Genomic DNA, 15,105 nt, shown 5'->3' with positions numbered 1-15,105 from the left:
TGCACAATCCTATTGCTGATACGCGCTGAAAGCTCTCGTTTAATTAAACTCAAATATTAATCGTAAAATATAATTATAATCACATATTTTCGTATTACCTTAATATTTAATGTCCTTAAAAAATCTAGAGTATTAAATAATATTTCGAAAAGGCTGGTTATCCAAGAAAAACCGTTTTCATGGTAACTGAAAAGTGCAACCAAAAAAACTTTTGCGTTGCCATTGCTCAGTAACTAAGGAGTTGTAGCCCATGTTTATGGATTAATATGTATAAAATTTTCTCCCCTACCACCTCCAAAAGTATTGCAGATTCCTCCTGAAACACCCTGTAAAGCCCGACCCGAAGTAGTTTTGACTACGATTTCTTTTTGATTCTCCCCGGGTTTAATCTATTTTATTTCGTATCTAAATTGCGCACCTTGGAATGAAACAATTGAAATATTACTGGTTTTGACTTTCGTTTAGTTTCTATTGCTATTCACGACGAAAAGTCGACGGCCATTAACTTTTTGCGTGTAAGTAGATGACGTCATGAACTAGTGCTGAGAGGGTCACCGCCTCTACGCATTACCTCCCTTCCTCGCATCGGTGTCGCGCGGTTCCTTGTAGATTGCTCCTGAAACATCCAGTAAAGCCCCTTCCGGGCACTTCTTTGAGCCAAATAATGGAGTGGAGGAGTAAATGTGAATAGTATTATAATGCCTTAATATCACAGTATTGTTGCATATCGAGTTGCATAAATATGGGCGTTTAAATGGCATTTAATATCGATAATATACCAATCAGTGGCGCAGCAAGGGGGGGTTTTGGGGGATAACCCCCCCCCCACCCCCCGAGCTCAGAATTTTTTTAAAGTTCAATCCATTTAACTTAATGGATTAGTATTACTTATAGAATAGTGTTAGGGTTAATCAAATATCTCTCATAAAGCGGTAAATCTAGTCATTTTGAACCATTAATATTAAAATTTTTCTGGTGGAGGGCCCTCATAACTCTCACTTACCCTGGCGGGTATGCAATACCACCATACCCCAAAGTATTAGTTGCGCCTAAAAACCCCCCTAGCCTTTGTTCCTAGCTGCGCCCTTGATACCAATAACTAAGATCCATTGGGTGCTTGACCAAACACTATTAATATCTTAAAGTTCCACTTTTCCATCACACTTCGAAATTTGAACGCGATCTGGTGCTGACACTTTGGTACTTACCCTTGTGAGGAGATTTTAACGGCCGTATCTGTGGCAACAGCGAGACTTGACGTAAGGACACGAGGCAGGGAAGGGATCCAGCGTGAGCAATAAAAGAGGAAATAATTGCGAGAGGGAGGTAAAAACTTGCTCGCTGGATCAACGCGCCACCTCTCCATGTTCAGGGAAAAAACGATTGTTACAAACTGCCAATTGAGAGAGCAACGATTGTCTGCGGCGGAGAAGGCCATCTTCAGAATCTGCTATCCAGATCAGCTTCGAAGAGTTTTGCTTCTCAACACAAGGCAGAAGCGCACCAATTGTGAAGTTCTCGATGAAATAAAAACATTGTACTTGGCCGGGATTAGAACCCGGATCTCCCGAGAGCTGATCAGGTATTCTACTAGTTGCACCTAATTTTCTCTCTATTTTTTCCGGCAAATACCTTACCTCATGCTATTAGAGTGCCTCATTTCAGCAATAAACGTACGCATGATTTAATTTCTCTCAATCTTGCTGACTGTACAAACATTAAAGGCCCTTGAATGAAGAATTAATTTGAGGAAATTACTATATGTTGCCAAATATGTTCGAAAATGCCAACCTATAAACCCGAAAGCATATTTACACTAGTGAATATATTATTAAATCGCATTCATAATATTTTTGTACATATCTTGCTATGAAGATTATAATTTTATGCTTGATAGCATAACATTTGGAGTAACTCATGATAAAGATATTATTGACAGAAATACGCCATTAATTGTTTCATCCTTAATAGATAACCCAAATAAATATAACTCTAACCCTGATGAAAAAACGATAGCATCCGTCTCTGGTTTCAGTTCATAGGCACTGAAATTAGTCAACTTACCGTTTAATTCGCCTCTGATTCGTGTTTTGCGATGTAATGACGATTAAATTATAATTGCATTGATATAAAACTAATAACTGTCGGTTTACTAGCTCCTTATCCTACCAAGTAATTTTCTTATTATCAATTGGCTAGCAATTTCCCATTCCACCTTCGAAGAATTACTGTTGCAATTGCTTTGGGGAGGTCTTATGTAACTTAAGTCAAGAAATTTGAACTCGGATTAGAATTGATCTCCATCTACTTAGCACCAAGTCTGAGAGTGAGATAACCGAAGAAATTTTCCACGAAAAATGTTCACCTCAGGCTTCTGAAGTTGTTAGGGCTGGTTTCCTAGGCAGGATATTGACAGCCTTAGCTGTTAGCACCAATCAACATAGGAAAGACGATTGGTAAGTATGATGCAAGGGAATGGGGAAAGAGAAGAGGGAAACCCGGTGTCATGGTTACCTACTCAATCAAATGCACCAACAGGAATACATGTTCTGTTCCAGGCATCACTTTGAATGATTCCTTTACATTTATATAGAACTACTTTTTTTAAGAAATAAGAATTTACTAGGACTAATCATCGTTATTGTACAATCCTAAGATTGGTATGGAGCAACTGCCCATTCCTCTCTCCTGTCCGCTAGCCTTTTCATAGCGACGTGTTTCTTTAATTTTACATTCTTAATAACCTGTCCTATGTATCTCATTCGGGGCCGTCCCTTGCCCTTCTTCCCTTCCACTTGTCCTTCTACGATTGTTTACGTCAGGCCACCATGCTTCATAATATGGCCAACTATGTTGTCACGTTTTCTCCTTAAGGTTTTTAGAAGGCTTCTCTTTTCTCCCATGTCGTCTTAGAATTTCCTCATTACTTACTCGGTCGATCCATTATATCTTCATCATTATACGGTATCACCAAATTTCTAATGCTTCCACTCTTGACTTATCTGCTGCTGCTAATGCCCAAACCTCGCTTTTTAGGATTACAAAAAAAAATACTTTGCTTCTACTCACTCATATTTTATGCACCAAGCATTCAGTTTAGTAACTGTTAATAATTTTCAGAATATCCGCTCAAAACGATTCAAATTCCTTAAAACTGATACTATATAAATGATTAATAAATAAAGAACAAAGCCTAGACAAGTATCCTTTCATACATAAAATTTGTGTTGATTAACGCATTTAAAAAAAATTTATTCTTAAACTCATTTCTTCCTGATACATTTTTTGAGCCATTCGGATCTAAACCTTGGCTTTTATTCCGGGAAGGTCGGGTCATTAGGTATGTGTTACCCTCAAAGTCACCCTTAATAAAGATTAAGGAATTTTTAAATCACGCCGACTGCTCTTCAGTTTTTCTTCTGTGAGATCATTCATCGATAATGAATCAGAAAGCAGTTATAGTAAGAGCAGAGTATAAGTTTCACGATTTTTAAGCTCGGAAAAAAACTATTATTGACTCTTTTGTCAAAATAAATTTTAGAATACCGGGACTAGCCACAGTGATATCTTTACGGAGCCACCCGCAATGCACAAATTGTGCGAGAAATCCACAGAGGATAAAATCATTCGCCTTGACCAGGATACGAACCCGGATCCCCCGATTTACGGTCGAGTGCTTTAGCCAGTTAAGCTACCGAGGCGTCATTCCCCTCTGTGGAAATATGAGGGCTATACCGGACAATGTGGTATGGACTGCTGAGCATAGTGGCGCAGCGAGGGGGGATGAGTATTGGGGGATAAAACCCCCCCAGAGCTGAGAGAAATTTTTAAATTTACTTATTTGGATTGATATTTCTAATAGAATACTGTAAGGGTTAATTAAATATCCCTCAGAAAGCCGTAAAACTCACCATTTTGAACCATTTATCTTAAAATTCCGCAATTTATTAATCTCGCACCTACCGCTTATCCTGGTGGGTATTCCAAACCGCACACACCCCGGTATTATTATTAAAACTAGTTTTCCATGTGGAAATTTAGTCAAACAACTAGAAATAATAAAAAATATCGATGAAACTTACATAAGAAGCAAGTTAAGAGAGAGCGTGTAAAAAGAGTCGAAATATAAAAATAAGTGGAAGAAGTTCTTCTCTCTATAATGTGGCTTTCATAAAGAGGAACAAAATAAAACAGATAAAACGGGAGCAACACGTCCTCTGTATAGTGACAACCACTCCAAGCCAATATCCATCAAAACCTTTCATCGGGGACTGCGATAGTCTTTTGTGCTGAAAGCAAGGGGTCTACATAGTGGCGGCCCCTGTCTGTTCCGTAGAAGTATGATTAATGTTCCCACCTGGGGGACGTTTTTATCGATTTTCAAAAATGTTCGCTGCGCTATCCCTTTTGTTTTCAATATTTTCAATAGATTATTTTCCCTTGCGAGGAAAAATAAAATTTATAAAAAAATTGATAGAATAATTTGTCATGAAGATCATTATGATAATCGTAATGCCAGTTTTAAGCCCTTTAATCCCTCCTGTAATAATAGCATAGATAATAAATTATATGTTCTTGAGATGAATAGTATTAAAAAGTTATTTTTTCAGTGGATTATATCATTAAGAATATGAATTTAACTAAACAGCCCAAATTATAAAAGATGTAATTTTCCGCCGTAATTCGGTGGAAATCCGTGATATTTAACATAAAGGAAGTAATTGTCTATTTCCACACTTTTTTCTTTCTACCGAACCAGGCACATAATGCCATTATCAATAGAGTATTTGCACTCACGAGAAAAAGTGAAGTTAAAAAATTTAGTCGTTCATATTTTCACAAATATCGTGATGAGAATCGCAATTTGAGTTTACAACCTCAATTATACCTTGAAAATGGCAATATACGCCGAAACTTGGGTCGATAGTAATAAAGAATTGTGCAAATAGAAAACGTTTTCATCATGTTAAGCCCAAATTATGGCTGAATATCCCGTGAAAGTCGGTTCGCTGTGCCGTTTGTGATGCGAGCGGTGGTTTATGTAAACGCACCTAGTGGCGGTCAGGAGAATCATCCATTGTAACAATCGTTGTTGCTAGCGAAAGAAAACTATCTCGTTTGGCGCGAGCGATGGGCGCCTTTGTCTCTACGGCCAGGTCCATTTCCTTGACCTCGGGTGGCTGGCCGATCTACTAAGGGCGCTCCACCCAAGCCGAAGTCTGCGAGATGAGTTAAGAAAGGAGTCGAAATAATAAGAAAAAAGAAATAAGCGGGATGGGTTCTCTAATGTACTGGGGCTTCCCCGGCAGGTCGAAAGGAACGAGGAAAAGACGAGTTCCCCTACTCGCACGAAAAGGAAGGATTGGATCCGCTTCCCCTCTTTTGAAGGAGCTGGAGGGTGGCGCAAACTTTGGTATATAAAGGCGGTCTCCACATCCTATCTTCACACTCCCTCAACTTCCAGTGAGACAGAGAAAGACGACGTAACGAAGCACCATGTTTGGACTCAAGGTGAGTTGAAAGCTTTTTCGTCCTCCTCCGATAAACCCTTTCGCCCTTGAACCTGACGAATTCAACTGTCATGGCTGAAGGATACGCCAGTTTGTTTATTTTTTCTCAAGGGCTCTGTTCCCTTGGCAACCGAGCTCACGATGAGGCTCTTACATTCTGAACCTTTTTCTCTATCGCGAAGATTACTTTCCTGAGCGATAAATATCCCCTAGATAGTTTTAGGACTAGTAAATATGTAAAATATGCTTATGTCTCATGGATAAACGCCCTCTTGAGAGGCATGATATCTACTACCCAAGCAAAGTTCAGATAGAGAAAGGATAACACATCTCTTAATATGGAACATAGCTATGGAATCCAAGTACACTCTACATATACTGTATTTCTTGTGCTAACCGGGTAATTGGATTCGCATTAGATAACTAGAAATTACGACTAGAAATCATGTGGTCATATAAAGGATTTTAGAGGCTCTTTTACAATAAAGCTACGGAAATAAACTTTAACATCGCAATTCTTTTTAGCGTAATGTTTTTCCATGATCTTTGCATTTATAATTTTTCTTCCGCTCGTCGCGACAAAACTATTTGCCAAATTAACCGATTACTTTGATATATCAAAAATTATATTTTCATATTTCACCTGGAGAGTTTACGATGAAACTCGAACGGCATAACGGCCAGTCATACCCGAAGCTGCGATGTACTTTAATATTCTCGTTTCCGTCTCAAACAAAATTTGTTATTTCTGAACGAGTTATGGAGCATTTAAATATTATTATAGTAAAGACAATCTTGAAAAAAAGTTTGGTTTATCATAAAAATGTATTCTTTCAGCCATTGCAAAGGTTGAAAGGCCGCTTCGAAGCTATATCATCCTTTTTAAATCTTACTGTGGCCCGCAAGGGATTGCATCCAATATATTTCAGTAAAAGTTAAGCATTTCGCATTCCTTTATTGCTACTTTTCGTTTGAATGGCAGAATAGAAAAAAATAATACCGTTTAAATAATTTGAAGCATTATTATGTGATATTGATGTGTGTTTATATCAAATTAATATTAAAATGAATAATAATTAGGGTAAACATTTAGATTTACTTTTACATATTGAAATATTACCGCGCACATTGCATATTGAAATAGTTTAATGAAAAGATTTGAAAGCATTCCTTAATATGGAGAATTACATATTGTCAACTGTATTTTTTCGTCATTTTACTGTGGAAGTTTTTTAAAGTTTCCGAATTGTCAAGTTTTACGGATACTGAAAGTGAAATAAACTTTTCCTTCAAATACCAAAAACACATTTTTGAGAATAAAATACGGCTATCACTTTAGAGACCGATATAAAAATCCTCTTTTAAGCCAGCTAAGTCCATTTTCTGCCTGTTATTCATTGACTTTATGGAGAAGACAAGAGGGCCTGGATGGCGTGAGTTCAAAGCGGGGAGGGAATGCTAAAATCCGTGTTTGAGGGAAGATTGTTGGGTTGGCGGCGGGGAAAGGAAAGGAACAGAATAGGATTTATTGATAGAATTAAAGGGAGTAGGCCTTGTTATGAATTTCTGCGGGAAGTCCGAACTAGAAGGGGTGTATAAATTGGATAATTTTCAAAATGCCGAATATAATCCTACCTATGACGCATTAAACCCTCTTTACTGGTCGTATTTTGTCTTTATAGGTAACACGTTTCTCTTCAAAAACTTCCAAGCATTAAGGAATTTTCAGGGAATACGTAGAAAACTCTTGTCAGCATTTGCCTACATGTTGAAAAATTTCATCTGAGAAAAAAAAACATTTTTTAGTTGATATTACCAACATTCAAATAATAATAATATTTAACGAGTGCAGATATTTTTGATTGCACATGCTATGTACATATTTTACGCACTGAAAGATAAACATTTTTAAAAACAAGGATGTGATGCAGAATTAAAAATCATTTTTACCGTGAAAATATTTACTCTCTTTCCTTGGTTCATTCGTAATGTTGAATTTTATTCTGCTCAGGCAGTAACAGAGGTTCAATTCAATTTAGTGTCTGCTATAGTTTTCAACTCAGCCATACATTAATGTTTCAACGTGTTTATATGTTTTTTTAAACACAGAACTTGTTTTGATGCATCATAAAAATCTAGATGGGATCGTTACCGTAAATCGTTTTCATCTCATGAATACAATATTTCGAAGCTCGACTTTCCTATACGGCACAAGGGAGTGATTGAAAATGGCATTAATTACGAATTACACTTTCCTGCCTCGGTCCGAAACTGTACGTAATGGGGTAATTTCGTGACTCACACGGTCGGTAACTTTGTCACAGCGGTCAGTTTTGAGTCTTGCAGGGCCCAGAACTTTACCATGACGGGTATTTTTACACCTTCAAGGCCCGTAAAAATACGTCGGTAAACTTTTCTCGAGATTCCCACCAGGTTAAAAACTCTAAAATGTTTGCCGACGTTCGGAACCCCGAGGCGGAGGTCGAAACGTCGGCAACATAGGAGTTTTTAACCCAGCGGAAATCCGGAGAAGTATTCACCCCCGTAATTCGCCTGGAAAACATAAAATCTTATTTCACCGTAATAATGCGCTTTGTTTCGCACCGGTTCACATCCCTGGTTCAATTTCCGGATTGTCCAAAAGATTTTTTCAATGAAAATTTCATATTTGGCGTAAATCAACATGTGGACAGAGTTGGTAAAAGTACTGAGCAAAAGTCGTCGTTTTGGTAGTACTCGAAGTTATCTGGAGGCTTAGGTAAATCAGTGAAATCAGTAAAGTAATCGTCGATTACGAACAAGTAACGATTGCAAAGAAAGTAACGGTTCCTCTTCCACCGTAAGGAGAAAATTACAATTAAAAATTAAATTTCGTAAACAGTTATCGTTTTTAGTAAAGATTACTGCAAAAGTAATCGTTACAAGTAGATACTACTGCAATAGTAGTCGTTGCATGTATAAATTACTTCAAAGATAATCGTTAAAAGTAAAAATTACTGAAAAAGTAATCAACACAAGAAGGGGCGGATCAAGGGATTTTTTTCTGGGGGGGGGGGGGCATAAGGATCTGACAGGTAAAAGTACTTATATACATATTTGAGGTTAAAAACAAAACACAACAATTAGGTACTGTAGAAAATTTCTCTTTACTTTGATGAAAAAAATTATTAGTATTGAATTTAATGATTAAGGCTCCGTAATACACAAAATAAAAACGAACGTAATGACAACTGTATTAGAAATATTGTCTAGTTTTTAGCGTCTGGGGGGTGGCACGTCCCCCCGTGCTTCCCCCCCTAAATCCGCCGATGAGCACAAGTAAAAATTACTGCAAAAGTAATTGTTACATTACATCCGATTACTTATACTATATTTCTTACCGACACTGCATATGGAAGTGCACGCTATGATTAACAAAAAAAAACTGAATTACCGTCTTTTGTTTTCAGCACTTGCTCATCCTAGTGGTGGCCGTCCTGGCCGTGGCCTACGCTGATCTGGAGACCGCCGAGGGCCGACACTACGGAGGAGGGTACGGCGGCTACGGCGGCGGAGGCTACGGCGGAGGCTACGGAGGCTACGGTGGACACGGAGGTTACGGAGGCTACGGAGGACATGGAGGTTATGGTGGAGGTTACGGAGGATATGGTGGATATGGCGGCGGTTATGGAGGACATCACGGACACCACTTCGGTTGATTCCCAACAAACTGCATCATCATTCCGGGACCAATGGAGACAACGCCGAAACCACCGCAAAAATGAAATTGGAGTCATAGAGAGAGAGAATGACACCCACCTGGTTCTCCTCGCACTGAAAACGACCGTCCACCGTGTCGAAATGAACGCATTCTGACGCGAGGAGAAGAGAATGCGATGTAAATTTTTTTTTAATGCTCAAAAAGGAAAAGTCAATAAAAAATTCACATAAAAGCCAATTTCCCTCTATTGTTTATTTTTTAAATTTAACCTCACCATTCACTCCCTAATGTCATTATAAGGACTTTGGCTGAATGCATAATATAAATTTAAATACGATCGTTACCGTGTGTCATGAACACAATATTTCGAAGTTCGAATTCTTCTATGCATCAAAAAAAGTGATTAAAAATGGTATTCATTACGGATTATTGCAGCGAAAATATTAATATAGGGAAAATTGTTTTTTTTCGCATGCGCAGGATTAAAAATGCAATGCCTCGTGATCTACTTTAATGTTGACATTGTATATAATCCTTAAGTATTCCCAGTGGAATAGCATTAAGTCTCGCGAGACACATCTATGATTTATGTTCGTCTTCCACAAAGTTTTATTGCTCTGTACGGACGTAGTTCGGATTGATGTATCAAAATTTTAACTAGGACCAAATCTTTAGCGAGGATTTTGTCCAGTAATTATTTTAATAGTAATATTATTATGGCGCATGAACGTATGAATGAAAGTAAATGATTATTGCCCTTAACAACAAAACAAATTATTATACCAATCCATGACAGTTACGACTGGTAGGATTTCTTGACTCCCACGATCACCTCATTCCGGAACCATGGAGACAATGCTGTACCGCCACAACTAAAATGGTAGTCAGAGAACGAAATGAAGAAAATTAGTTTTCTTCTTCCTGGGGGATTATTCTGCATTTCCAAAAATAGGGCCAAATTCGGATGAAGTCACAGAATAATCCAAATACAGGCATTGTTAGGAATTCCAATTAGTGACTGCCCACAGGAGTTTTTTTTTCAATATCACATTCATTTTAAATGTAAAATATAACTGCGGGTTTTTGTTTTAAATTATTTAACATTGAATTGTTTTCTGTCGTTGATTTGTGCCCCGAAAATATATTCCGAATACATCACCGATTCTAAGCTATTTCTTTGCATAGAGGATGATAGTACTGAAAAAAATCACAGCATAGGTCTAAAGCCTAAATCACACGATCATTTTTTTTCGTCGCGGAAGTGATCACTATCGCGATCACTAGGCGAAATGATCGTCGCCGGCAATTGTTTTTCGCGTTCGCGATCGCGATGAGGATTCCCATCGCGATTTTTCATCACTAGTCCGGTCGCTTTCTCCGTCGCTAAAACCGTCACTAAAACCCCATATCAGCCAATCGGAACGCATGCCCGTATGGAGCGATTGCAGCGCAACGTTTGACAATTGTGGGAACAACATAGATAAACAAACACGCTATATATTTTCGTGATGCGGGTCCTATGACAGCGAGGTGTGATATCGGAAATGATGCGAAAAGCGACGGCGAGAGTGACCGTGTGATTCAGAAAAATGATCACTAGAGCGATCGCTTTTCGCGCTGGAAAAGTGATCGCGATAGTGATTCCTTTCGCGACGAAAAAAAATGGTATTGTGTGATTCAGGCTTAAGACATTAACTTTATTTTCTTCCTTTAATAGAAATTTCGTGTCAGTCGAATTGAAAAAAGTAAACAGAATTCAGAGCATGATATTGATTCACTGATGTTTCAATAAAAAGTTTATTCGTTGTCATCGTCGTGTGCAGGATTTTTTCGCGTGGGATTTCAAAATGGACAATATTTCGCAATCGTATTGTTGGTACTCGCTCAAAGCTCTCTTTGATTAAGCCCAAAGATTGTTCCATAAAATTATAATGGCATATTTTCGTCTAACCTTAATTATTTAATATCCCTAAAAATCCAAAGTACTAAAATATGTCGAAAAGGCTGGATACCCAAGAAAAACCGTTTTCATGGTAACCATGGTAACTGTAAAGTGCATCCAAAACTGTTTGCGTTTCCATATCTCAGTAACTAAACAGTGGTGACCCCATGTTTATGGACGAAAAATCGTCTCCCTTAGCATCTCCTGGAGTATTGCGGATTCCTCCTCAGACATCCTGTATAGCCAATTTAATGAAATTGCTAGTTTTCCGATACGCTCGAATTGACAACGAAGTATTAGTATAGGCAATCCGCATATCACCCAAGCTCTCCCCGAAGCAGATGTCTGGCTACGCGCCTGACGCAAAATGTTGTCAGCAATTATATATATTTTTGGTCATACTTCCCACGGGTCTTACATTAATCCCGATCGAATTTCATTCAAACCAGGGAATGAAGAATTTAAAATGATGACTCAGCAAAATTTCCGCTCGATGACTATAGCGCCATTCATATAGCAGATGTGATTGGCACTTTTCATTACTATCGAAAGAAACCGGTCATTCTTCCTTATACCTACCCTAATAGATTGGCGGTTTTCTGCTCATCACTGACTTGTCTGGAAGCGGCAAAGGCAAAAAGTTATCCTGATTGATAACCCGAAATTTTGATCATTATTCAAAAGGGGCAAGACAACAATTTATTCAAAATGGATGCAGGGAAGATCTCTTTTTTTTCGAACTCAGGTACCAAGTGAAGCTGCAAACGAAAAATGATAACTTCAAGGCGATGGTCAGGGGAAAGGTTTTATGTTCCACAATCTAATGTACGAAAAATAAAACAAATAATCGATGCACTGCGTGATGGTATACTAATGGCAGTTACGATTAGGTATCATTCACTACTACTTTGCTCGAGCTATGTGCTCAACTATAAGTAGAAATGTTTACCCAATATATAATTAATACGAAGCTAGTTGAGGATTAATGTGATAAAGGTCATCTCAGTTTCCTGAGAATTCATTTCACCTGTTTGCTTGCAAGATTTAACATCCGAACACGATGACGATTTATCGAATAAAGCCACGAATACGTAGACTGGAATAAAGATCTACCCCGAAAGCCTCACGAATAGAGGTGTGGCAGGAGGTTTTAGGACATCAGTCGTAGGCAAATAAAAAGGAAATGCCCTAACGAAATTACGCCTTGAATAAGGTAGTTTCCTTCATCAAAGAAAACGAAAGGCATTGATTACGATTTGTCACCCACCATTAGTGTATTCATAGTATACATATTATTTGGTTTTAGAAATCCAAGTTTAGACGAATGGCAATGGTCAATTTTAACCTCATTTGAAAAAGGCCAGATTGGCGCAGACGATTCCACTCCACATGACGTCACAGGGACCTAGTTTCTATACGAGTAGAGAGGAGTTTTACATTGTCTGAGATTACCAATGCATGCATGAGGCACAGAGCTCAGGTCACCTCACACGGCGACAGCGGGAACCAGAATGACGTCACACGGGGTTTTCCCAGCATTTACTCTTTGCCGTCGCGTTTTCGCGCGCTTGAAAATTTTCTTTTATCATTTAATCGCGAAAAATAGATATCGTAATTTAAAAATCTAAAAGCGTGAAATGCGTACTCCAGGAGTAATAATCTTTCGATTTAGGCAATAAAAAAAATAGGAAACCACCCTATTTTTTAAATCCCATTATTGTTCGGGAGAAAAACGAATCCCCATACCTAACAGTTTGCCAAAATATCTCTCTCAATATATTCCTTCTGTCGGACCTGGAAATGTAGTGGTGTTTGAATATTATGTTCTCCATGTCGCTCTGTTCTGAAATGCTCAACTAATTTAAGCCTTGCGCGCAGCCTCCGTCTCTCTAGCGGCTCCCAGCCTGATTCGTTTAACATTTGTGCAATTCTATCTGTATCGGCCCTATTAGCTTCACCACTTTCACTCTTTTGCAAGCTTTATTTAAATCTTTTTTTAAGTAAATAAATTCGCAATGCATCACATCCATCGCACCAGTTGGTGCTTCATAATGCCGTTTGCAGAAAAAGAAAAGAAAGTGACTGTTGGTGTGATTTGAAAGCTTGAGTCCCAACTACCATTTATGTTAGTCCCTTATTGTTCGGTGGACTAATTCCTATGCCTGTGGCAGTGGCGTAGCCAGGAATTTCGTTCGGGGGGGGGGAGTCCAAAACCATGGGGGAAAATGTGTGAAAAACAGGGTACAAATTAAAGGTTTTTAAACTAGTTTTATCACTTTTAACAATCGAAAAAACTTCATTTGTTAATGAAATATGTTTAAATTCATTATTTTTCAATATTTAGTTTTCTTTAATGAAGAAAAATAATTGTGTTTTTAAATTTCGGGGGGGGGAGGGGTCCGGACCCCACGGAACACCCCCCTGGCTACGCTACTGACCTATGGGTTCGGAAAAATATCTCATTTTATCGTTTCTGTCGGACCCAGAAACTTAGTGAGAAATTAAGATGGTGTTCTCCGCTCCGCTCTATCCTTTCCCTTAATATCAAGTAGGTATTCTAAGCGTAGTACGTATCCTCCAAGACTCTAACGGCTCCCAGCCTAACTCCTTTAATATCTGCATAACGCTATGCGAACGCCTAACGCAGTTTTTGGCGAGGCTACCTCAGCATTCGCGATTTGTGGATGCATCCACTTCAACTGATGATTCCTTATATTGGCGAGTACTTTCAACACGATAAATTAGTTTTGTATTGTGGAGGCATTGTATATTGGCGTTTCTAGTGAGAGTTAGTAGGGGGCAGCTGACCCCCCCCCCCTAGAAGCAAAATTAAATTTAGTTAAAAGAAAGTTTTGAAAATTTTTCTTCAAATCCAAGAAATGTGATATAAGCATAAAACAAGTAATAAAAATAAAAATATTTTTTCCGAGCAAATTATTTTTTTAAATAATACAGCGCTGTTACAATTTTTTGAAATTTTGATTTCATAACCTTTTCTGTGTTACAACCTGAACGACCTCGCCTTGCCTCCCACTAGTTTTGATCCTGGATACGCCCTTGTGTCGAGATACTGTACATCTGAAACAAATGAGTACCGATTCCTTTGTAGCGATGACAGATGAATGGACATATACCTATATAAAATGAACACTGCCGGTTGAAATGAACTTTGCGAACGTTCTGAACGGAAGATGACACGTACCTTTTCGCAGATCGAATTGCGAGAGCAGGTTATATAACCCCCACTCTTCTCTGCGAAACGACGTCTCGCGGTCAGGTGGGCAATTTCCCAAACCCCACTCAAGGTTACATGATCTTCCAGCCCCTATAGTGACCGGGCGAAAAACATACAGAGCAGCGGTGGAAAAATTCCTACCACACAAACAAAAAGCGAGGGTATATTTTTTGAAAGACAAAATCAGCGATGTACAGGATCTTTGTAAAATATAGGACAATTGAAAAGATACCTACAGAAAAATACAACATAGTAATATATTTATCAAAGAAAACTGCTTTAATGTAACTCAAGAATAATCAATTATTTTCCTTTCTGTTAATTTAGTGTTTCCTTCTACTGAAATATTTAATTTGAAAAAAATAAACCCTGTACATTAATACACAAAGAAGGAGCACAGAGTATATTAAACTAACAATAAGTGAAAGACATACAGTTTTTTTGAGAGATCAATTTATCTGTCGTAGTTTTCTAAAGTTGGTGTGTACCGAGGAATTCGTTTCCCCGAAAGTACACATTGAATCTTTGATTTGGAAAAAGTGAAGAGGAAATCTCTCCGACTAAAATTTGTTATTCTCTAGATAAATCTTTCATTAAAACTGAGAAATTTTGTTTTCTTATTCATTACAAAATGGTCTCATCTGGGAACATACATCATTATAAATTTTAACATAAAAAAGGAATTAAAAAGACGTCGATTTTACTTTTTAGCGGCGAG

At 38.1% G+C, this 15,105-nt stretch overlaps 1 protein-coding gene across 1 annotated transcript; it reads left to right on the top strand.

Annotated features, from left to right (window-relative positions):
* The first annotated feature begins 5,403 nt into the window (after positions 1–5,403).
* Positions 5,404–9,447, top strand: LOC124164147 (neuropeptide-like protein 31). Its single transcript, XM_046541338.1, has 2 exons — positions 5,404–5,511; positions 8,960–9,447. Exons 1-2 carry the CDS (start codon positions 5,497–5,499, stop codon positions 9,206–9,208), a joined length of 264 nt encoding a protein of 87 aa, XP_046397294.1. The 5' UTR covers positions 5,404–5,496; the 3' UTR covers positions 9,209–9,447.
* The last annotated feature ends 5,658 nt before the right edge of the window (positions 9,448–15,105 follow it).

This window comes from Ischnura elegans, chromosome 8, assembly GCF_921293095.1.
Source record: "Ischnura elegans chromosome 8, ioIscEleg1.1, whole genome shotgun sequence".
Lineage (NCBI taxonomy): Eukaryota > Metazoa > Arthropoda > Insecta > Odonata > Coenagrionidae > Ischnura > Ischnura elegans.
This window is presented reverse-complemented; position numbering and strand designations above follow the sequence as displayed.